The sequence below is a fragment of the Channa argus genome, chromosome 22 (genome assembly GCF_033026475.1).
Source record: "Channa argus isolate prfri chromosome 22, Channa argus male v1.0, whole genome shotgun sequence".
NCBI classification, from domain to species: Eukaryota; Metazoa; Chordata; class Actinopteri; order Anabantiformes; family Channidae; genus Channa; species Channa argus.
The window spans coordinates 4866455-4891842 of NC_090218.1; the positions used below are offsets into that span (position 1 = coordinate 4866455).

Sequence of the window (25388 nt, forward strand, 5' to 3'; positions counted from 1 at the left end):
TAATAATAAAGAGTTTGAAGCCCCATTGTATAATTTAAAAAAATGCATTACCAAAAGGACAAACATAGTGCTTTTGCGTTGTTTAAAAAAGAGCAACCAATATCCATGCAAGTCCACATTAAAACTATAGAAAGCTGTATGTCATAATTCACAGCAGTCTCTGTATGAGCTGCATAGACTCACACACCACGATAATACGGTACTAAGCACAAACGTGAGCCTTTAAGAACAGCTTTAAAAGCAAGGAAAGCAAGCCAGGCCCTGTTCACTCTGAAGTAACTCCTGTTCAGGCTTTTCTTGTGATCTGATTTACTGTGTTGCTTTATAGCCAAAGACATTCCACCTGCAAGCCAGCAGATGACAGCATTCCTCTCTGCATTATTTAGAGCCAGGCTTTCACATGGTAAGAATGAAAGGGAGAGAGAATGAGTCTCTGTACCACCAACAGTTCTTCTCCTTATCGTTTGTCTTCATTGACAGGCCGTTGACACATATCTTTGCTTATAAACCCTGGAGACTGTTCATCTGATTGTGATGGATGGGACACACTCAAACATTTGCCACTCTGTTATACTGGAGTCACACTTAACATTTGATTCTTCTGTACTTGTACATCATGTGCAGTTGGGTGTTTCGTGTAAGCATACATTTAAAAAAAGACTTGACACATTTGAGGGATTGAAATTCAGATGGGTAGAAATTAACCAAGAAATGTTATTTTTTATAAGGCAAATGTAATTTTTTTCAACTGTAAGTCATTTTGTCAAACCAGAGACGGATCTAGCATTTTTTCAATGGAGTGGCCAGACTGGGGTACATGCTGAAAATAGACTGGCACATTTGGAAAACATTTTAAAAGGCTTTAAACTAAAATGTAAAAACATTTTTAGTAATTATAAACTGAATATTATTAGGCTAACAAGTGTGTGCGCCGGGTGGATCAGTGGTAGAGCACTGGGTTTGGATGCAGAAGGCAATGCCCCCCACCGGGTGTGGCCCCTCCCAGCTGGGACAGGCACCAGAAAAATCCATCCCTTTTAAGAGATAATCAGGATGCAACTGCTGTGAAAATTCCATTGTGACATCATATATGAAACCAAGATGTTCATATTAATTAAAATGGATCTATTTGTGATCATAGGGACTTTTTCAGCTTCAGATTTGGTTCCATCTCCTTTTACTAAAAGTTCTATAGCACATACCTGCCACCTTGTCACTCTGGCTGAGGTTGCCACCAGGGGAGGCCAATCAGTTTTGGGGGGCGGCCATTGCCACGATGGGCTCCTTCAGCTGTCAAGGTGGTAGTAGATCTTGCTCCTTTCTCCAATTTTTCTTTTAACCACACCCTATTTGTCTGTGCTAGACGTATCAGAGTATCATTCATAAAATCTTTGACCTTAACAGAACAATTTGCCTTCGCCTCTACACCAACACCAGTGCTAAGGCGGCTTTTTACACGGATAAGAATAGCTTCTGTGGGGGAAACAAACAAGGTTAAGCACACGGGTGAAGACAGTTCACCTGGGCTCAGAAATATTGCTGAAAAACAGAGCAGTAGTCAGGTGCAATCATTTCAGGTTTCGAAGGAGGAGAGTGCTGCTCAGCAGTTTAGAACGCCAAGGTCAGGGTTGTAATCCATGGCCTCATTCATGATGGATTAGATAATGATAAAAAAAAATACTGCCTTTGGTTTTGATTAAGAATTATGGGGTTAGGAGATTAGAGACAACCAAACACTATTACATTGGACTGAGCCCAATCCCAGAATTAATCTGAATACCAAAAAAGAGAAAACTCATTGCATGAAGAGATTAAGAAAAGCTCAGTCTAGTTTTCTTAGGATGCACACAAACAAGCGCACGCACACATTCCACCAAAAGAAATGTCACAAGTAAACCTCTGACTCAAGTAATTTATACATTATTTATCCAATTATTGGTCCTGTCCTGCTAAAAGCTAAAAATCAGAGGTCAGTTTTCAAAGTCCTGTAACTATTCATTATAAAGTGTACTAGGATTTAATGCTTAAGGAGCTCCATTAAGGTTACCCTCTTCCTTGGCACCTCTTCACTTAGTTCCTGATCAGTATTTTAAAACAGCGGCTTTGTAACCTTTTTTGTATGAGCATGTGTAAAATAATTTTATACTTTGCTTGATTCAGATTTTGCAGATGACACAAAAGCCTTTTCTGAGTGAACACATGCTGAAGTGCACGTTGAGTTCACCGACAGAGGAGCAGGTGTGCAGAATGACTAGAGGGGTGAAAGGAGGACAGAATCACTGAACACATAGGTGCTGCTGAGGGGAGGAGATTAAAGGTTTTCAGTAAGAGGTACCAGAGACAAGAAGCATGACTGAGCTCCAAAGGTTCCTCTTCATTTTGATGAATTTATTTTACCCTGAGGTCAGCATCAAAAAACATAAACAAACCTGAGGATATGAAGAAGCAGGTAATGTAGCATGAAGCACGGAGCACACAGCAAATGAGGAGGATGCAGGACTCGTCGATGAAAATATTTATTTTATGACAAACGTGGATGGCTTGCTGTGCAGTGGTGTCAGCTTGATGTGCTTGCAAGTGAAGAAGTGTCCAAGAAGATTATTCTGCTACAGGTCCTGATGAGCAGAGTAAATTTAAGTGGGAGTGTGTTCCACTCTGATGATTGCTATAGATGTATTCATGCTGCAGAGACATAACCCTGCCGTGGCTGCTGAGAACATTTTCATTCTTCAGTCGGTTTACCTGCAGTTAGTGATCTACTCAGTTTAAATTGGTTCGTCTGAGTGTCGAATACAAAAACATGTTTTCAAGTAGTTATTCCTCAAACATCACTCTTTAGAAGAAACTATTGACAGTATGTGTCTAAATAAAAGTCTCATGGTGAAACAGTATATTCATCATAAAGTCTAGTGTCCTAAATTATTTGTACAAAAACATGGTTAAAAACTTAAAGCGAAGTGAAACTCATTGTGGACCAGGCTTTTCCCTTTTTTTAATGCACACATCCACTGGGACCCTCCATTACAACTGGGAGACAAGATCTCCCCTCAGGCTTTCGAAAAAAGCTTGTTGAAAAACAGCACAGTTACTCTCTGAAGAACAAGAAAATTGTGTCTCGTCCTTGACCTCCAGAGAAAATCACACTCATTTTGTTCTTTCCTTCCCCTCTGTGACATTTCCTTTCTCTTCTGCACAAACAGCAGAAGACAGACAGATCATTTTATGATCACAAGCATTTGTGAGACTATGTGCATCTGAGAGTGTGATTGTGTGTGTGAGGTTTGACGTCTGTGATGTTGGTGCTTGGAGGGTATAAAACAGCAGGTGTGCACCTGACTTTCCTTAGAAGTCCTTATCTCTTTTCACTGGCGAGGGTTGGAAACATTCCCTTCTGAAGCTACTTTTCTGACTGCCACAAAAAAAACAAAAAAAAAAACAAAAACACGCTACCAACCACAAACAACAACAGATCGGACAATAGTTTAAAAAAATGCAAAAATCTTTTTTACTCTGAAAATTTGTGATGTTGTCATACACAATGGCAGTATATATATATATATACACATATATAAAGTGTGCAGATCCAACATTGCAAAATGCAAACTACAGCCATGAAAAAACAGCAAGGGTTTTTACAGAGACAGCTTCAATTCATCAATTTCTTACTCAATCAGCCATTTTAGCAGTACGAATATTATTAATTTTTATACAAGGCCTAGACATTGTAAACTACCTATAAAGTGTAAAGCTTAATGCACACGTTTATCTGTACACATACAGTATAGAGACCGGGGTGATAAGGAAACAACTTTATCATTTGGTGGCCTACAAGCAAATCTGAGCAGTGGAAATTTCGGTTTTTCATGGCTCAAGTGCTGGAGTCTTGTCGCCCTCCCTCCCTCTTGGCAGCACCTCTTTGTTTACAGAAGATGCAAGCGGAGCTTGCTCTGCTGTGTGGACGCGGCCTCCTCCGGATGTATTTGTAGCACTGCAAGGAGATGCCCAAGTCCTCCATCATGGTGCTAAAGGACACACACTGTCAAAAAAAATAATTAGAGGCTTGAGTTTAGACGCTTTAAAGCTGACTTCCATTAATACTTTTTTGACCGCTATAGACTTTGGGGAGAAGTTTAAAGACTGTCTGAATGCACTCATATGCAAAATAGCTACTCCCCTATCATTTGATCAACAATCAGGATTCTGTACAGTACAGAGTGGTACCTGAAAGACTATTCTTTTTTTACTTTAAACCAAAGGTAAAGTCATTTTTTAGCTTTTGTTTGTTAGCAGTGGCTTCTTCTAGGAGCATGCTTACAGCTGGTATGAGGCAGCCTGTGACTATAAGTCAGCTCTACAATGTGACCAGACAAACACCAGAGATGACATTTATCTGAAAGAGTTCTAAAAGAAATGTGAACTCTGTTGTTTCATCAAGAAACCCAATTACAGACACACAAGATGAAGGACAATACTTCATCCTAACACAAGGAGCTTTGAAATTATAATATGGTAATTATTTGAAATTATCAAAGAGAGGGCCATCTGAAATGACAAGCCTCAGCCTTATTTGATTCTGCAGAATAATACATTGCATTAAACTCATTAATCTTCGATCATGTTTATTTGCCTTTTATTTTGCTCTCTTCCAGAGGTTGTGCCCACTAAACATATTTGGAAATGATCTTTCTCCACACAACATCACCCTATTTGTGTCTGTTGGTCTCTGCATTCGAGGGCCACAGAAGGTCGTCCTCTTTCATCCTCAGGCTTTGCCTAAGGCTCATATTCAGTGGAAAGAAACTACCTTGTAACAAAACCCCAAACGATACACACAATAAAGCCATGCTTTGTAAACTTGTTTGAACACTGTAAAAACCTAAATTGTACATAACAAACAGGAGATAACTCCAGTATGAAAGTTAAACCAATTTATCATCCCATGATGAAATATTCCTGACCCCTTGCAGCCCCAGTATACGTATGTGATTCCCCTCTGGATACAGGGACAAGCACCTCATCCAAAAACAGTTCTGGTATTAGTTGCTGAGCCATATTACTATATTAGTTGATTAAATTCTTATTGTATATGCACCGAATTTATACCCTTCAAAGACAACACGTGGATCCTGTGACTGGATGACAAAGTCAGTCCAGTGGTACAGTGATGACCTTGAAAGTCTGTATCCCTCTGTGATCCCATCCATCACTACCTCAGTTAAAATGGCCTGCAGTCACCACCTGTATCTGTGTCAGGGGGAATATTAGCCCAACATGTTGTTCCATCACTGTTATCAGAATTTCAGCCAACCCGATCGGTCTACCAAAGAGCTTAATGAGGAGGAACCTATTCAAACAACTTCTGCCTATCGTTTGATTTCCCAAAAGGCATGTGAAGGCTGCTTCTGAAGTGCACACAAATGCTACTGAGACAACAATGAATGAAGCAAATTGTTTGGGCTCATATTAGAAAGCGACTTAACTTGTGCAAACAATAAAAAAAAAAAAAAAGAAAACAAAAAAGGGGACCTGCAGAGCTCTGCCCCATATTTCAATGCTTAATAGTGTCTAATAATTAAGCTTAAAACAAATCATTGTTGTCTGAATATATACTTTACAGAAAAATGCAGATTAACGGAGCTTTGACAGGATGATTATAGTAATCTTAAAACGGACGTGACTGATTGTGAGCACAAGAAACACATTATCAAGGGAGCAATGAGGTCAACTGTTGAGGGTAGAAGGGTAATGGTAATTGGCTGACATAGGCACGTACACAGGGGCAGACAGAGAAGGACACCTGGTTACAAACCTATCACCTAGAGATCGTATGTGTTGTAAATGTGAGGTCAAGGCTATTCTGTGTCGTCCCCCAGTAGCCTGCCGCTCTCCAGATCAGTAGATAAGGAAGTGCCAGAAGATGAGGTAGAACCACGGCGCTGAAACTGACGGGACTGCACGCCATAAAAGAAACAAAAGGCCTGACGCAAGCATGCAAAGAAAACAGGATGGAGAAAAAAAAACAAACCAGATCAAAACAGACTATTAAAAAAAATTATAATATTCTGATAAAAACAAACAAAAAACAAAACAAAAACAACCAAAGGGACAGCAAACTATTTAATCATGTACATGTTTTTTTTCGATAAAAGTGTGGAAAGGAATGTTCTTGTTTTAGAAAGCAGACAGAACTCATGCTTCCTCTAAAATAACTTAAAATAACTTTTCATTTTAGTCTCATATTTTATGCTTGACTGACAGATGGAAGACATCACTTAAAAGAGGAACCACACTATGCAAGTTGCATCAATCCAGGACTGTTGACATATCGGTGTCATGAGTCATAATGTATACGACTTCCTGTGGGCAAATATTTAAGCAACAAAAATAATAATGATTGAATGGTTTAGTTGTCTGACGTTTGGAGCTGCCAACTCACCGTTTCTGTCAGACACTGATAAGTTATAAACACATCTAGTGACTTTCATGTTGTAAAGACAACAGCAGCAAGTGCAAATATGATTTTGAGGAATTTTGATCAAGCAAACAGCATCTAACATGCTGCAAATACTAATTAGTAACTAAAAAATAATAACTAAACAAAACATAGTCAGTCATAGAAAATTAATGAGGATAGATAAGCATAAAAAATTTTATTTCTTTAAATAAAATTAATTAATTCACATCTTTATTTTAAGGATACTTTAAAAGAAACGTTTCATAACGAACCAGAGTTTCCTCAGAGTGGAGAGTAACTGTTAATCCAGTCATTTGTCTTCATCACCCAGCAGAAGAACACACATTCCTCATCCTCACTCACCTCCTCTATGTCAGCGTTCCTGCGGGCCTTGTAGATGAACTCGCCGATAGCCACAAACACAGAAAGAACCAGACCAGCAGCCAGGACGATGAAGATACCACCAATGTTTTCCACACCCAGAGCATTGGCCTCCTTGTTGTCCTCTTCTGGGCAGCCATTGCCCCTCCACCACTTCTCCTTCATCATGTGCAGCTTGCCTTCCTCCTGCAGCTGAAGGATGGCAATAGTCACTTTATCCCTGTAAGGAGAACCTGACGAGAGAGAAAGAAAATAGAAAAACATGCTGTTTCCGGTTTTATAATTCATTGTTGACAAATGCTTTTAAGTGATCAATTAATAAAATCCGGGCACAGCAGCCTCTATGTTTATAGTATTTTAGAGAACCCTACTAGAGTACATTTACTGTAAATTTACAGTGAGCCTATGAGATGGGATACTTGAATCTTTTTGTAACTTGAGGAAATAAATGTTTTAAAGTTAGCATTTGTGAAGTTTAGATTTTTTAATGTAAGCCAAAAAAGATTTTATATGCAAATGCATTTTATAGGCAATACATTTATACTCCCTCATTTTAAGTGACTGTTTTTTTATTATATTCACATTTCTATTTTTATATTACTGCTTTTTCTTACTTTTAGCTTCTACACTATGTCTGTGAAGCTTTAGATAAGGCATTGACTGCATGTCCATCGGTACCTGGCATCTTGTGTTGTACAACATCATAACCCTTACTTAAAAGATGTACTGTATAAATGATACTGAGCACTACATAAGTAAACATCAGACAGTATCAAGTGGAAACATGGTCCAGCAGGTTGACTTGCATCCAGGTCTCAATCCACCATGCTGGATTCCCATCCCGTTACATGAACATTATCAGCAAAAGTTGCAGAACTTTTAAAAGAAAGAGAATTTGCATGTAGAGGATACACGATAGCTTATGTTTATTCCTAGAATAAATAAGAACTTGTCTGGCAGTAGAGCTTTCTGCTATCGTGTCCCTGTTCCCTGGAATATTCTTCCACTGGGAAATAGACAGGCTGATAGCAGCTTTATACCTGAACTCCTCAAGAAGAAACATGCAAATTCCGAATAAATTGAAGCCTTCGTTTAAATTAGTCTAGTAACACAATTATCCGAAGGGCCCTCATTGCCTTTAAATGTTCTCAGAGGAGTTTATATGAATACAATTGTGAAGTAAACTGCACACTGCTCACTATCCCTGAGGCTAAATGTGTGCAGTCTATCACAGTCATAGGAGCCTCACTGAAGTTACAAAAACAGCTCCAAATGTACAAGGTCAAAAACGGTATGCAACAAGCTTTAGTGTCGTTTTTATATTTTAATAATCAGTGGATATTATTTTGATTGACAGGTCTCCCTTCATTCTCCTCGGACAAAGATGATGGTGATGACAATGTCTCTGTCTTTTTCTTCTTACCAATAGGTGTTCCCACCCCGTAGCCCTTGGAGTCTATGAGCCCTCCGATCTGTGTGAGGTTGCAGTTTCTCTGGCTGATGTACTCGATGCTCGTGGACTCCATGAGCATGGCGTAGTCTGTCGTCAGAACCCGGTTGATACCTTCCTTGTTGTTTTTCACTAACGCAGTGTTTTTCCTGCTGCTCATAAATGTCCACATCTTCTCATAAGTTGAGATCTTGGATTTCTGTTAAAAGAGCCGAAAAGGCAAAAGTCAGTAAAATGTGTAAGGCATTTTCATTGGTGTGTGTGTGGGGGTGTGTTTGTGGCTGCACATATACACACAATACATGCACATCACTTAATTCATATGCTATCATAAGGTTAAGAGCCAGATGTGTGTGAATGTAAGTGATTCTCTGTAGATATGTGTGCTTGTGTTTTCTTCTTGCTCAGTCAGAGAAAATGGGACAGCTGTGTTCTAAATCTTCTCCAGCTGATTCAATTTGTTCGAGCCATCAACACAGCCTGCTTCTTCCTATCCGGGCAGTCATAATCACTGGCTGCAATCTGGGAGGATAAAGCCCTGCACGGATCACCCCTGCTGAGCCACCAGGATGCAGGGAAAATGGATGGCAGTGTGCGAAGGAAGTGACAGTCCTGCCTGAGGACATTAGTACAATGATAAATTAAATAATAGAAACTAACAAGTTAATATAGTGAAGGTTTATCCTCAACACAGACACCCCATTACACAAACACCAGCACTTTCCTCCATTTTCTCTGATACAATATGATCACCTCCTTTAATCAAACTACATGGGAGCCTTTTTCTTTAGTCTCTAGACTCTTTAGACTTTTCACACAAAGTTTGGATGCAGCTGAGATAACAGATACAAAAAGATGACTGAACCAGAGCAGCGGATTCTACTTTTAAATCTAAAAATACAGCACCGCTTGATATTGTATGAACACAGAAGTAATCGTGGGTCTAGTCTGTATGCTTTTTTAAAAACAGATTTATTTAATCATTATTAAAGTGCTGTTAAGGATTTATGTCTAAATTTAAATAATTATTGAGCTAGTTTTCTATCCAAAACGGCTGCAGGGCTAATTGCCTTTACATTTACACTTCTTGATTTTACTAAAAGATACATTTTTAATTTAAGGGAATATTCAGATTAACTATTTGATATGTTTAATGTGTATTTCAGTATTTATATGGGAAATTATGTATAAATAAGGGCTTTCAGTGCATCTCTGTAGCAATGTTTTTGAAACTTTCACCCATGGGCAAAGGATAATTTGACAGACTCTACGATTTGACATAAATTAATTTTTTAGAAAGCAGTTACTGATACTGAATAATTTTAACTACTGCTTTTTATTTTTTGGAATTTGATAGCTAGTTTACATGCAGATACGCTTACACACACTGAAGCCTACACCAACTTTACCTTGAAGAAGGTCATGGTTGAACCATCCCTCACTGCCCCATATTCAATCCTGGTCTGCTTTGCTAGGTCATCCGCCGAGTCGATGGGCGCATCCATTCGTTCCACGGTAAGGAAGGCAGCCAAGTTGGCGGTGTAGGAGGAGATAATTATTAAAGTAAAGAACCACCAGATACCACCAACTATACGGGTGGACAGAGCCTTTGGCATCAGCTCTGAGCCTGTAAGCACAGTGATGGGGGACAAAAGGTTACAAAAAGAGCTTAAAATGTAAAGGCTTTAAAGAAGAGAGATTAAGGATTAGCGTTAGAGAGGGTTGAAAAATGTTCATTACGTAGGTAAGAATGCACTAAGGTAGTGATGTGCGTAAACTATGTTAAATGTCCATCTCAAACCAACAACAACAAATCTAAACACTGGTATATTTCTGAAGAACTGATAAACTGGACAAATGCAGTGTGATGTCAGCTAGATCCAGACATTTCATCAGCACTTTTGTTTTGTCGCTGTCTGCTGTTGCCAGTAGTTCTTATGTCCGTCCAATCAACCATCAAATGTCAGATTTATTCAGCCCAGGTCTCCTGCCTGGAGGGGAGGTTAAGTTCATACGAAGTGATTAATAATTCCAATCACAGTGTATGGTTGCAAGTAGGGATCACGCTAGGCTACACGGAAGGAGCCAAATATTGATGTTGTGAGTTAAACGGTTTTTGACAAAGGTTTAATAGTGTAGGGAATTTACTGGACAGTAGTCTTTGCAGTCCTTATTGTATAAGAGACTTCGTAAATGATGCCACTATAACTCCAGAGGAAAATACCTATTATTATATCAAATGGGCTACTGTGTTTACAGCTGCTGTTTTGTACCAGTAGGTAGTCAGCAGTTTCCCACATGTTATGGTTAAACCAAAACAATAACAATATTTTAACATCTGACCACAACTGAACTACAATTATTAGAAAAAGGTTCTCTAGGCTACTGTAGCCTTAAAGTTCCAATATTCAACACATAAGGTATCATTTCACAAGGGGTTTGATTTAGAAGGGAATATTTCTGGAATGTTGCCTTACAGAAGGCATACATCCAAAAACAGAGGAATGAAGCTTAGCTGCAGCAAGAGAGAATACATGTATGTGAATGAGAGGGACCCAGGTGGAAGGGTGAGGTTACAGAGAGCTGAGGTTTAGAACGGGTCCAGAGCAACGGAGAGTGTGAAAAAGAGGTGAAGAGGCGAGTGCAGGCAGGTTGGAGAAAAGTGTCAGGTGTGTTGTGTGATAAAAAGAGTATCAGCGAGAAAGAAAGTAAAGGTGTTCAAGACGGTGGTGAGATGTTGTTTGGCTTACAGACAGTGGCAATGAAGAAAAGACAGGAGGCAGAGCTGGAGATAGCAGAGCTTAAGATGTTGAGGTTCTCTTTGGGAGTGACGAGGATGGACAGGATCAGAAATGAATACATCAGAGAGACAGCTCATGTTAGATGTTTTGGAGATAGAGTCAGGGAGGCCAGGTTGAGGTGGTTTGAACATGTTCAGAGGACAGACTTTGAATATATTGGTAGAAGGATGCTGAGGTTGGAGCTGCCAGGCAGGAGGTCTAGAGGAAGAGCAAAGAGGAGATGTATGGATGTAGTGAGAGAGGACATGAAGTTAGTTGGTGTGAGAGAAGCGGATGCAGAGGACAGGGTTAGATGGAGGCACATGATTCGCTGTGGCGACCCCTGAAAGGGAACAGCTGAAAGGAAAAGAAGAAGATGGTGGTGAGTCCTGGACGCTCGTGGCCTGAAAGGTGAATAAACTAATGCTTGAAATACTGATTCCAGATGCCAGGTCCATCTATGACACTTAAACTTCCCACCACATGTCTCTATTTTTTTTTTTTTTTGGGAAGCCAAAAAATATATAGGTGATAAGCTGCAATGCACTAGTAAGACAGGGGATAGCTATGAAAACTGGACAATGGACAACTATTATTTATAGGAATTTGTCTTTAACAAAAGCATTGTGAGCTTTAAAAGCTCCTGTCAATAGTGCACTGGAACCAAAAGGGTGTTGCAGACAATCTAGAAAGCAAGAACTTTATTTTACTTTACCCTGCCGCATGAGAGCTCCTACACCAAACCAGAAACTGTTGAGTAAAGTGAAATTGTTTTGTATCAGAGTCGAGGACGGGTTGCATGGGTGTGGGTTATACCACTCGTATGGGGTAAACCTGCGAGACACAAAAGAAAAGAGAGAGAGAACATGATTAAAGGACATTTAAATATACAAGTAATGCACTACAGCTATTCTTGACTGGGGAGCACACTAGTTATGCACTTTGCTTCCAGGCCTTTTAGTGTAATCCACACTTCACCTTGATTTGCATTTTGATTTTCATAACACATCTATTTCTCCAACAGGTTGCTAGGTGCAGCCTGCTTGCAAGGATTTTATACACTAGCTGAGAGGGAAGTGAAGAGCAAGCTCACAATTACTCCTGGATCCTTAAAGAAAGCCTGCGGACAGGCAGCTAAAAGCATATTTTTTATTTTAGAACAGCTATACACCACTAGAATTTGCTGAGGTACAGTCATGTGTCATAGATCATGCATGAATTTGTATTTTTGAAAATGCTCAGAGCCCACACAATTTCACAGTTTCCCTTTGCTTTGCACTCATATTTGTACCCAATTTATTAACAAAAGAACTTGCGGCAAAGATGATCCTGGCAATAGGCACCCGAGGAACCAATCTCCATTTCTATATCCTTAGGTTCAACCAGAGAAACGCTTTTAAAAAAATTATTTATCATAAGCATTAATCGATCGTCTTACCTTGCAATCACAAAGAGCACACAGCTAACTCCTATGCAGGCTAGCAGCACGTACATCCAAATGTCTGGAGACAGGGGATTAAGGAAGGAGAACACGCCTGGATTGGTGCCGTTGGGCTTACGGTAGAGGATGCTGATACCTAAGGTCATGAACGGCTTGGAGAAGTCGATGACTTTCTCTCTAACATAGGTGATGGTCAGGGGAGCCACAGCCAGGTCGGCAACCTGAAAGCACCAGGAGCCATGAGTCGAAATACAAGTTTAACTACCAAATGTCCATGTATCTATATCCCTACAACGTATACTAAACCTTCTTAAAGTTAAGGTATGGACCCGCATAGGATTTTGAATACAGTATCATACATTTGAAACACTCTGGAGCAGATTAGCCATGGTGGACAGTAACTAAACAGATTCACATCTACTCCTTTAAAGAGAAGGACACAGCAAACGCTTTACTCACATGGTCGATCAGCTCTCGTACCATGCCGTTCCATTCTCCCTTGTCATTCTGAGCTCCATATTTCCCATCAGCCACAAGTCTGACTTCATATGTAAAGCCCAAAATGTTGGAGAGCTCTTTCAACAGGTCCATGCAGTAGCCCTCAAAACGGTCATTCCCCACCAGCTCCTTGTCTGACTTCTTATACATAACATACGGGTTTTCCTGGATAAACCAAACAAAAAACAAAAAACCAACAACTCCGTACTTCACTGTTTTCAAATAATTCTGATCGACTGTTTTCTATGATATCTAAGCACTACTACAAAGTTACTGCAACTGAATTAGAGGTTTTTATATTGACGATGATTCACTACTTCATTCTCACAGTTGGTGACCCTTAGGTGCTGTAAGTGATGATACATCGTACATTAGTTACATGTATAACTATGAATTGTTACTATGACCCTGGTGATTGCAAATATAGAAATTGTATTTGAGCATATTCAGGAAGATATGTGAATTTTTCAAAAACTATTCAGCTCAGCAGCCAATTTCTTCACTTTTCATCGCGTCTCGCGCTCTTGTCCTCCTATCTGGCCTCTGTACCTCCAATATGCACAGCCCTCCTTTTCCCTATGCTGTCCTCTGTTTAACCTTCCTCCTTCCTACTCACCAGTATCGTGGTGACAATAAGAGTCCTGTTAGCCAGAGAGTCTGTCACATTGTTATTCTTGTCTCGGTTGGACTTATCCGTCAGGTTCATCCCTCTGTACGAGTTCCATACAGCAATCTGGAAAGACAAACAGGGCCTAAGACTTATTGAACCATGTTGGAACCACAGGAAGTTACTTTTGACACCTGCTACTGGAGTCACCGTCAAAGACAAAATTGTGGGGTGTATAAGCTTTGTTTAAGCTTCGAATTTAAGCTTCATCTCAGACTGTTAAAAGAAAGCAGCTGATTGAGCAGCTGATTTCTAATCGCTTTAATACAAATTGCAGAGAATCTGATTTGGTGTCTAAATCTTAACAGGAAACTAGATATTATTCATATTTTCTGATTCATCGAACAGAAAAATTAAGAAGTATGAAGGTTAAAAGACCTGACTCTCCTGGCTCCTTTTCTGCCTACTGCTTCATACACTGACAATTCTACCACATCTCTCTTTGCTCAGCCTTGCTCTGATGATTCTGGGCAAAGTGCCGCAAGCTTCATTTTATGTGGGGTGAATATGAAAATGAAGAAGCAGCTTGTTCCAAATGAAGCTGCTGACTGTGTGTCTCAGGTAAAAGTTTACAGCTATTCTGGAGGAAGCCAATATCATTCCTGTTGTGTGCAGCAATTTATCTACACTCTCAGATACTGAACATATTGTGCAGCCTGAACAACAAAGCTGTTTTTCAAAACTGTGAAGAAAACAACTTCTTTATGATGAGTTATTGCTTTGAATGGGCATGGACATATGTTAGCATTTACATCTCATCCTGTTTAAATCAGAAATAAATCCTACTGACACGAGGAAGTAGTGTAACAGTCATAATGCTCTTTGATAACTAGTACTAGTTTTTGAAAAGTTTTACTTTGTTTTGTTTTGCTGATTTATTTCTAATCAAAAAGTAAATAGTAGTAACACATCGTTTGATGACACTGTGATTCTGTTTCAATTATTTAGAATTTGTTGTGATGTTTTATAGTTATAGTGATGAATTCATTAAGTAAGAAAATAATCCACAGTGTAAGGAATTTAAATGGTTCATTGTAGCCCTACTTAAGTATGTGTGGCGTTAGTATTGAAACCAGAAGGGACAGTTTAAATGAAGAAGGGCAGGATAAAACAGGGTCGGGGGAGTAGAGAAAGGCTTGATGTTTGCACCCCACACTGTCACCGTAACTGTGGATGAGAGTGTCCGGTTCATCAGACCAGGCACTATAATCCAGACAGTTATCAGATTAAAAAAAAAACACATCTGGCAGCTGGATTCTGACCCTTTCAAATCCCCTTGTTGGTTAAGAGCTGAGCAAAGGTCAAAAGGGCTCATGGCACTGATGAGATAAAAGTTAAGTACATTAAATGATCAGGACTCATTATTAATAGAAGTAATACAAGAGAAGACAACACGGTTTCCTTCTTTCACTTTTTAGTCTGTGAACATTTTTGTGTGTAAAAATATTATTAACTTCAAAACTGAGCTGACGTACAGTCTTATTTCACATTTATTTTTAAAAAAAAAGATAACATGCTTTTCACTCCTCATTAGGTGCCATCTTATTCTCTTCACCCAGTGAGATAGAAAATGTGCTCACTTATAACCTTGCTAGAAGCACTCTATATCTCCACTGTGGCACCTGAGCTAGGTCCCACTCTGTGCAGTAGCCCATAAATCTGTCTTTTCTTTGGACAGTGCAGATGAGGAAACACAGCATATGAGGACAGATTTAATTAATTGTATTGTTCTCAATCTCTAAGATAAAAGAACAATATTTTGGGAAGTGAGGAGGGTATTTTGGTGCCATATATGACCGTTTCACAAATCTAGCTTATGTTAAACGTAACAGTATTATTTTTAGAAAAATCCTCATCTATGCCAGGGGTTTTCAATTCCACTTCTAAAGAACCCCTGCCCTGCTACCCACTGTGGAGCAGGCATCGTCCAGTGTGTTCAGTCGAACAGAAGCTGGAAGATACCAGTTTGCCTAGTATCTTCTGGTTGACTGAACACACCTGATCAAGGTATTTAGCAGTGAGTAGGGCGGGGATAGCTGGAAAAAAAGCGGGGTATGGGTTCCTCAGGATCGGAACAAAAGCAAGCACTTTGAATTATAAAGTTTAGGTAACAATGTAATTAAGCAAACCATTGCTAAAATACAGCCAACGATGCCTGCACTGCATACAGTCATCGTCTTTTAAAACCCTAAATCAGGGATTTGCTCTGAATAGCTTTGCACATTTATCGTGCATACCAGAGCAGCTCCCAACAACAAAGTGAGCTATAGGAACTGACAGAAAGTCTCTCTCTTATGCTGGGAGTAAAATGTTATCTATGACTCCTACAGCTCATCCCCATCCCGAACTAAATCAGACTGAAAAACCATTTCCACAGAGCAGGAGACATGCTAAGCCAGGCCAAGAAGGCTGAGGAAGGGAGGAAAAAAACTTATTTCCAGAATGTCAACAACCTTAATAGGAAATACTATATTTCCCAGAAGACTTTCACTTTGTTTAGTCCCATCATCCTCTTCAGAGTGTATTTAACACTCCAGTGCCCAAGAACTAACACAACTGCAACAGACTGATAATTCATTTTTCTTGACCATAAAGTCAAGCGTTTTCTGTGATGTACTTACCACATATCAGTGTTTCTCTGAGTGGAGGCTTTTGACAGCTAGAGGTATTGAATGCAATTAAAATTACAGCATAAATCAAAGCTTCTGCAACCTTACAGCTACCTGTCTTTCTGAGACACATGGAGACAAAGGACTTTGTTAGCTTCTGATGAAATAATGATTTTAACAAAGATCAGAATGATTTGATAAAGTGATTTGATGCATGTCATTTAAACTGTGCATTGGCCCATGTGTCAAAGTTCAGCAAAGGAACTTTGCTGCTCCTGTAGTAAACTTGATTGATCTTGAAGGCAATTAAATGAAGCTACCCTCTATGATTTCCATGAAAGGATGAAGGTGGTATAATCGTGAAATACAGTGACTTAATGGGTAGAGCATCGGGTTGGGATGCAGAAGGCCACGGGATCGAATCCCACCCCACCAGATGTGGCCCTCGCTCAGCCACCAAGCATAATGGGAGGTTTGCGGCAAGTAGGGCGTAAAAACACATGCTAAACTAACGCTCTGGCGACAGCTAAAAGGAACAAGCCAAAAGCCGTTTTTTGTACATGACACGTTTTCCCCAGTGGACTGTTAATTGTTATTTGTATGTTATAGTATATGCTGTACTTGTAATATTGTGTAACTGCTCAATTCATCTTTATATCTGTGTTTATCCACAGTATGAATTATTTGTGGATCTTATGTACTAGTTATAGAAGAATGATGAAAAGGAAAAAAAATCCACAAGAGATGGATATGATGTCTACCTGGAACAAACATCAAGGATCTGCAGAAGTAATAACTTACTTGTTTCTTACCACTCATAGCTGCGCAAAGCGAATGACATTAAATAGGGACATATTGCCAAGTCGAAATAAACTGACTGTTTTCCCTAAACTGCTGATAAAGTTTATGTTTTGATGTGTCAGTGGCTCCAAAACATGGGCAAAAGTGAAATGTCAAATGCATAACTGTGCACAAAAATCAGTGAAGAGGAACAATGTTGACACGGAATGAAGGATGGAGGTGTGTGGCATACATAGAGAAAAGAGGGGAGGGCCAGGGCAAACACCAAATGCTTGGATCAAACAAGGCACTGACACAAACCTTGCTCCACCTTTTCGTGAGTCGACTTCCACCCTCCTCCAAAATACCCTTTTGAAAATGTGATAAGGGCAACATGAAGCACAGACAGTGTGGAAAAAATAATCAGTTGTTGAAGCATTATTAATGTTCATGCCTGGATAAATCCAAACAAATAGAATGTTTCGATGAATTACAGGAAATAAAATCCACACAGAACCTCTGTTTCTTTCAGGCACACATGCACAAACACACACACACACACACACACACACACACACACACACTCACACTCACAATGCCCTAATGGGATCTATCAGCCTGTAGAAGAAACATGAGAGTGGTGTAATTAGGCTGTTTCAGGCCTTTGCTCACCCTGGCAGTGCCATCTTCTTTGAGGCTGATGATGTCCAAATCAAAGTCTCTCCTCAGGCCATCTGTCTTATTAAGAACAATGTGGCCTGTCAGTCCGTCCCACTGTGCCTATGGAGAAAAGATACAGTACAAAAGGAGAGACGTAGGAGAGTCTCAACTTAATTTGTAACCGTATGTGTGGAGCCTAATTGAAGCTCTGGAGTCTCTGGATGCATCCCCTCTGCACGATAAGTTTTCCCCAGTGGACTGTTACTTGTATGTTGTGCTTGTAATATTGTGTAACTGTACAATTCATCTGTATTTCTGTGTTTGGCTTGTATGAATTATATGTGGATTTTATTTACTAGTTATAGAAGAATGAAAGAGAGGAAATAATAATCACAACAGATAGATATGAGGTCTACCTGCAACAAACTCACTTAATTCAATCAATCATTCTATTCTCCAACCTCTTTTTGGTGTTTTCTGCAATGATGCACGTTGAATAACACAACTGTGGTAACACATACACACATTCATATAAAATTCAAATAATTTTGTTCATAGAAAACACTCTCAATATTGTTAACTACAAAGGCCAGTGGAGAAAAGCTGAGTTAAAGTGCCCAGGGTTTAATTTCCCTTGTTAAAATGAATACTGTGTCCTCATATTCTGGTGCTCTCTCATCAGAAATGGTTTTTAATCGAGTGCCGTGTGAGACATATTACTGGTTCTTGCCATCATAAAGGCTCTTATAGAGTGATGAATAGCTCTGGAGGACAGATGCTTCAAATCAGAGGCAGTCGCAAACAAAATAAAAAAGCAAAAGAAGACAGAGATGCTGTGATGCAAAGAAGACAGAGAAGGAGGATGTGAGCAGGATAATATTAGTGAGGGGATTGAATGATAATGTCTCCTCTCCATGGCAGGCAAAGGTCCTCTGCTGGATTTAAGACTTAAGAGATCAAAACACTCATGCATCAAAGGCCTCTTTTCTGTCTGTAGGCATCCAGTCTGACTGTCAGGCTGGGCCACACGCTTTTAACTTATAAGTACATAAATACTTTACATTTTCATGTTGTGTACTTTCAGCAGCAAAGCATGGCCTGTCAGAAGAAACCACTGAAGCAGCACATCAAATGAATTGATATGATATCCAGTTTTGATGTTTTTCTTTTCACACAGGAAATTTAAAGAGGCTTGTGCTCATGAAGCTGAAACACATCATCAAAAATGCATGGTTGTTAAGTTAAAAGCCACGGGGGCTTCTGAAGTCAGGCTTGTAATGCAACCGGGCTTGTAGTTCTCTGTGACCCGAGCCCTGATCTGACCCTGACCTCTTTGAAGAGGTTCATGAAGCGTGGTCCAAAGCGCCAGGGTTTGTGGCGGTGACACTGCAGGGAGCTGACTGTCATCTGAGTGGCCCGCTGGGATGCAACAGCAACCATGAACACTGCGTCATACATCAAGGCTGCATCTGTCTGCGGAGGAGACAGCGTGATGATAATGGTGATAATTTTTTTTTTCCATTACACTCATAAGCCATGTACAGTAAAGTAAATGGGATAAGATATAGACATCATGATGGAACACTGGGATTACAGATTTAACATTTTTATCATGCTGAAATATAGTTAGACAAAGGTCAGTGGGGGCTTGTGGTTTACAAAACACTCAGACGTGTAAGCAGCATACAAATCTGCATCCCTGACTTTCAGGAGACCAGGTGTTTGTAATGTTAGAGCTCTGTGACGTAAAACAACAGTACGGGGCTTACAGTCATGACTCCATCCAACAAGCCAATCTCTTGTTTGGGACCCTGCAGTCTTTCCATGGCCCACTTGTCCATTGTAGAGGCCACCCAGGGGTTGTCTATGTTCAGCAGTCTGAAGCCTGTCATGTTAACCCCGCTATAGCGGTATGGCTCCAAATCTAAGGCAAACAAATCCTGGGAGGGGAGAGAGGAGATGGAGATGAGTTTGTGTTTAGATTGTAGGTGTGTGAAAGAGAGAGAGAGAGAGAGAGAGAGAGAGAGATGGAGAGAGAAATAAAGCAAGATAGAAATTTAGGCTGGAGTTGAGGGTGTCAAGTTCTCTGCCTTTTACTGTGCTCATGACTCAGAGTGACATTTTTAACATTCTCATTAACAAAGCAAGTTTAGGGCCAAGCGACAGACACAGAAGATAAACTTGGTTTTACTGTTGTATGCAAACACTTGTATCTGCAGCTCACCAAAGTTGTGAAAAAGAAATGGTAGTACTCAGTCATCATTCCCATGGATGAAAGCTGCAAAATGAAAAGAAAAAATGCAATAAAAGAAAATGTCAGGCTGTGTTGCTGATTTTAAATAGTGTGACATCTACAGTGTCACATATTCATAACAATAACCAATTTAGCTGTTTATTTCTTTTTTTTGCGTGGTGCATCAAATGGCCAGTGCAAGTTTGCAGAAACAAGAATTAAAACTACTGATGAATTTAACCTACAGCATAGGAAGGAATACTAAAAACTTTTTCAACAGAGTTTCATATTCTCTAATGATTTTTTATTTTTTTTATTTTTTTGGAACAACAACAATTACAAATTAACACAAACAGTGTGCGATTTGTAGGGGCAACAGAAGATATATGCTTCTTTTAATGATGCAAGACTTTTTCATCTGCTCAGTCTATCAGGCAGGCTGAAATCAATCAACAACAATAGTCACAAATACATTTGTCCACATGTCTGCTCATTCCATCAAACAGCCACTCTACATTACCATCTAAGTTAAATGAGCTTTGCCCAAATAGTAGCAATCTGTGAGATGGTGAGCAAGTTGTGGACCATTTACAATTTTGACAGTAATTAGTGATGTGCTACTTCATCCCGATGAGGCAACTTAAAAAGGGGTCTTTATCATATCATTTAATGGCTGTGATTCAAATCACAAGATTTACAAAATGAAAGGACACTGTGTGTATTAATATTAAATGTAAATGTGCATTACAAAGAAAAATCTATCTCATGAAAGATTCGATGATAGAAATCCCTGGACAAACCTGCTTTAGGAGCTCCGCGGCCATACGATATGAGCAGTCAAAGATGATGAAAAACTCTTTGTCCTTCTTCAGTTCTTTAAGCAGTGGTCGAGCATCTTGGTTACCCAGTGTCAGCTGGCGGATTTTGATCTTCAAGTTGAACTTTGCTGGAGCCTTGATTAGCTCCTGCATCCGCATCAGACCTAAAAACAGGTTAGACCTCATTATTCCCGCCCTTACATTATAAATTTCTTTGTCCTTTCTGCTCTGCAAGAGATAGTCCTACAAAATGTGTGGGTGAGAACATAACATACTGCATGTCCTAAAGTTCAGAGTTTTCCTAAAGGACACTTCAGCAAGGCATGTGCTTCCCGTCATGGAGACTTGGACCACTGTACTTACACTGAGGCATGTGAGCCCTATATACTGCAAACTCCTACATTTTTGTCTCAGATTTTTCTACTTTGTATCTAAACACTTTAAAGGAAAACGTACACATACCCATACCGTACAGTTTGTGCACATATCTCGCACCCTCCTCTATCCTCAGCATGTGTGCACAACACTGTGTAGTCGTGCAGGTGTGCGTCTGTGTGACATTTTAGAAAAATGAATTTCTGATCAAAAATAATAGGGAAACAAAATCCATAAAGTGACATTTCAACAGTGGCATTTCATATTCTCGGGGTCACGAGCAGGGGCTCTGTACGGGACACTGCTGGGCCACAGAACATCAGTGTTGTGGTTTGGCACTTGGTAGTTTGAAGTCAGATGGCAGGAATACTGGCGGCTGTTTCATATGAGGCACTGCTGCCCTGCAACAGATTGGGTTCACTGGCCAGCATGAAGAAGGTGGCTGTGGACAGTTGCGATTCTTGAGTAATTATAACCCTGACATCTGAATATAAGTCCAGAGACACAAGCCACCATTTTCAACCTTTTCTACTGCTCAGATTTTTACTTTGAAGGTCAGGCATTATGTTTGATATCCAATAAAGCAGTGGGAAACCAAATCAGTCCATTATTATTGATTTGATTGATTTGATGATTTTCTGGGTGGTCTATCATTACAATATGCATCGTCTTGACACATGATTGAGGATTTGGGTTATTTCAGTATGGTGAATGAAATGAAATTTTATCAACCACGTGGATGAGCTTCATTTGTGGTTGAGTGAAATCTACATGCATCTACATGACGTGCAGTTACAGTGGAAATCTGCCCGACTAAGACAATGGTTCCTACCTGTGCTGTCCTCGTAGACCACCGTTAGCTTCTTCCATTTGAAGAAAGTGACTACGTCCAGAATGGCCCTGGCAATGGCGGTGTACTCAGGATACAAGTTTATGAAGAAGGTGTCTTTGTTGTCAACTGACGGGTGTTTCCAGCGGGTTTGGATGTGAGGAACTTCAAGAGCATTGCAGATGGACTGGACTGCACTGACAGAGGAGCTGTGAGAAGGGCCAAACACAGCAACCACCCCGAGAGCCAGCTGGTCACACACTGGGGGGTAAAGAAGAGAACAAAGTCAGAAATTTTTAATCGCAGGGTTGGTGACTTCAACAGGTAGAAACAAGTGCCGTTTCACATCTAACTCCGTGCAAACCTGGTTCCAGGGACAACTGATAGGGGAAGAGAACTATATTTCATTTTTACCAGTCGTGAAATGTAAATAAGTACATTTACTCAAGTATTGCAGTTACAAAGCTGAGGTTTACTTGAGTGTTTTTACAGCATGGGATTAGTATATTTACTTAGGAAGTATCTTAATATAGCACTTCCTCTATCACTGCTGCTTATCTTAAATACGAAAAAGCAAGTGTACTGTTTATTTTATGATCACTCCTAATCTGTTGTGAAAGGCAACAGTGGTCCAGGGTCACTCAATTAATGTCACCGTGTCGCTCTTTACTAAAAGACTTATGCACATCTTTTACAATGGGGGGTTTAATGGGATCATTTATACCTAATAAATACATCAGTGCTTGAGGAACTGCATGAAAGATGCTACTGCCCCCCTATATTCAGTAATTCAACAATGTTAATGTACCTTAAACCTGAATATGAAATCATCAGAAAAAACAAAATTATACGTAACAAGGTATGATATGTTCTCAATTAGTGTTTTATTCTTTCAGAATCCTTGCAAGCATTAGTAACCCAGTGCACTTTTTTAAACATTTAAAACCATCGTACAGTATAAACATTTATCGACAGGTTATAACAAACTAAAATGTCGAAATACAGTTGTAATTATGTTTACTAATTTGCAGTATTTATGAGGAACTACAACAACTTGTGAAACATTTAATATTATTCCAGCTGTGCTTTACATTTTTATATTGGCATCCAATGTTCACATAAAAAGCTGAAACTACAGTACGCGTGCACACAAATAGAGCCATAGAACACTGTACTTATAAAAAAAAAACTACAATATGGTACATATCAAAACATTTATTAAATGTTTCTGTACTGCTCATAAAAGGTAATAGGGGAACAGGAGCAACACTATAATAATTTCCTACCTCTCCTGGACGCCTCAAATCCATCAAACAGGTTTATCCTCTGGATGTCGTAGGTAAGAGTAGTATTGGGCATCAGGGTCTTGTTGCGGTTAATGTTATTTACAGCAAACTTGAACGCCAGCTCGTCCATGCTCACCAACTCACTTTCGCGGGTCTCAAATATACCACCTGCACATGGAGATGAAGGAGTTAAAATCAGGAGAAAGCTTAAATAACTGTCAACCTATGTAACTCCAGCAGTCTTGGTGATGACAGATCGTTGGCCCTTTTCTCTTGAGTGGGTTGAAGAATTCTGCTGCTCTTGGTTAAAGGAAAGCCTTTCAAATCCCACCACACAACCCAAATTGTTCTACTCAACAAGTCAATAAACCCTTCATAAATGTCACACATGTTAATTCAGTCTATATCTATCTATCTATCTATCTATCTATCTATCTATAGATATATATATAGATATATAGATATAGATATAGATATAGATATATAGATAGATAGATATAGATATATATATATATAGAGAGAGAGAGAGAGAGACTGAATTAGCCACATCCCAAAACCATTTTATACTAACAATTTACAGAGGGCAAAATATAGTCTTAATGTAATTCACAGAAGCCGAACACACACACACAGGACACAAAAATTGTTGGAAACCACAATTTAGAGGAAAATAACATACTTTTACTCCACTGCATTTATTTCACAGCTTTACTGAATAGTTTCTGTTTTCAAATGAAGATTGTTAATAAAACATTTATTTAACTAATAAATTACGATGTATTTTTTTAGATTAGGTTCAACTTTATTATCATTACAAATGTACAAGTACAAGGCAACGAAATGAAATGCATTATTTTAATGAAGTGACCACCTGTCAATACATAAAGTTGAAAAAAAATCAGCTTGAACATTACAAGCTGTGCAATTTTGTTTTTTGTTTTTGCCAAATACTTGCACTGTTACTCAAGTATTGAGTTTGTATACTTTTACCACCTCTGCTGAGAGTGATGGTTCAGATGGTTTCATTCATGGTCATTAACAAAGACATAAATATGGTATGTTTGAGATTCCATGATAATATCTGTAGTTCCTGTGCTTTAAGGTTTAATATATTCTATAAGCCAAAAATAAATAAAAATATGTAATTTCCACAGAAGCATGCAAAACTAGGCAAATATTAAGTGCCTGAAGAAGAACATCACCACTTTCTCTAAGTCATAAAGTATATTGTAAACGCTTTCCTCCTCAAAGTCATAGAGATTCAAAGCTACAGTAGCTTTGAGCCACTGCTCTCACTTTAACAGTACCGGGATCCAAGGCCATGCAGAACACATTGCACAGACCAGCTGTCAGCAGGCTCTGAAGAAACAGTTCAGACTTCTGAAACTGCCCCCAAAATCCTCATCAACATCCTGCCATCCGGGAGCAGAAGATGTGAAGTGTAGACTCAAAGGCAAGAAAGGGCAGGAAATATAAAAATGCCCTAAGAGCTTCTTGTGGAGGTTCAAAACACACTTTTGAAGGCTGAGTCAAGTCAAATCAGTCAAGACCGGAACAGAGTAAAAAAAAATTCCAAAAGAGCTATTGGTTGGCAACTGGACTTGCTTAAGATGACACCACTCAAGCACTTACAATCCAGTTCTGACACCTCTACCCAAACTGTTTACCATTCAGACCCTGACTAACTGACTAACAAAACACATGGTGGTCAGGTGGGCCAACAACCCAAATAGTGTCAGTGTGCAGGGGAGTCATAATGACAGCGACAGAACTACACTGGTGGGCACTGTATGGTTAAATGGACTTGGTTAATTGTTGCTCACACATAAAGACAATATTGGAGGCAGGGGAGAAAGCATTAGGAATTTTATATACTTAACATCTGCTGGTTAAGTGCTGCACATATAATATGACCCAGGGAGCTCATGTGCCTTTGCAGAACTCAGCAGTGCACGTCTTTGACACCAAGACCAACCTGATAAAACATCTGCCTGTGTGGATTAGCCGCCGTGATCAATGGTGGATGCATTACACAAAACGACTAATCTGGAAAAGCTTTGGGTTTCTATGCATGTCTAATGAATATTAATTTGTTTACAAACACCACAGATTCTCATACATTCACAC

The 25388-nt window shown here is 39.5% G+C and overlaps 1 protein-coding gene across 4 annotated transcripts in view; it reads right to left on the minus strand.

Annotated features, from left to right (window-relative positions):
* Nucleotides 1–2437: 2437 nt before the first annotated feature.
* Nucleotides 2438–25388, minus strand: part of grik1a (glutamate receptor, ionotropic, kainate 1a) — a 28109-nt gene continuing 5158 nt past the window's right edge. The window contains exons 2-18 of one of the 4 annotated variants that reach the window (XM_067492459.1): nt 23262–23429; nt 21979–22236; nt 20754–20935; nt 19945–19998; nt 19490–19660; nt 19050–19193; nt 17733–17840; nt 17382–17429; nt 13621–13737; nt 12966–13169; nt 12504–12727; nt 11781–11899; nt 9695–9912; nt 8259–8484; nt 6818–7068; nt 5817–5978; nt 3899–4036 (exon numbers count right to left, since the gene is read on the minus strand). In XM_067492459.1, the coding sequence (XP_067348560.1) occupies nt 5853–5978; nt 6818–7068; nt 8259–8484; nt 9695–9912; nt 11781–11899; nt 12504–12727; nt 12966–13169; nt 13621–13737; nt 17382–17429; nt 17733–17840; nt 19050–19193; nt 19490–19660; nt 19945–19998; nt 20754–20935; nt 21979–22236; nt 23262–23429 (2618 nt within the window). In that variant the 3' untranslated portion in view covers nt 3899–4036; nt 5817–5852. Of the gene's footprint in view, nt 4037–5816; nt 5979–6817; nt 7069–8258; nt 8485–9694; nt 9913–11780; nt 11900–12503; nt 12728–12965; nt 13170–13620; nt 13738–17381; nt 17430–17732; nt 17841–19049; nt 19194–19489; nt 19661–19944; nt 19999–20753; nt 20936–21978; nt 22237–23261; nt 23430–25388 lie in introns of all 4 variants that reach the window. The other 3 variants (XM_067492458.1, XM_067492461.1, XM_067492460.1) reach the window with 3 other exon arrangements.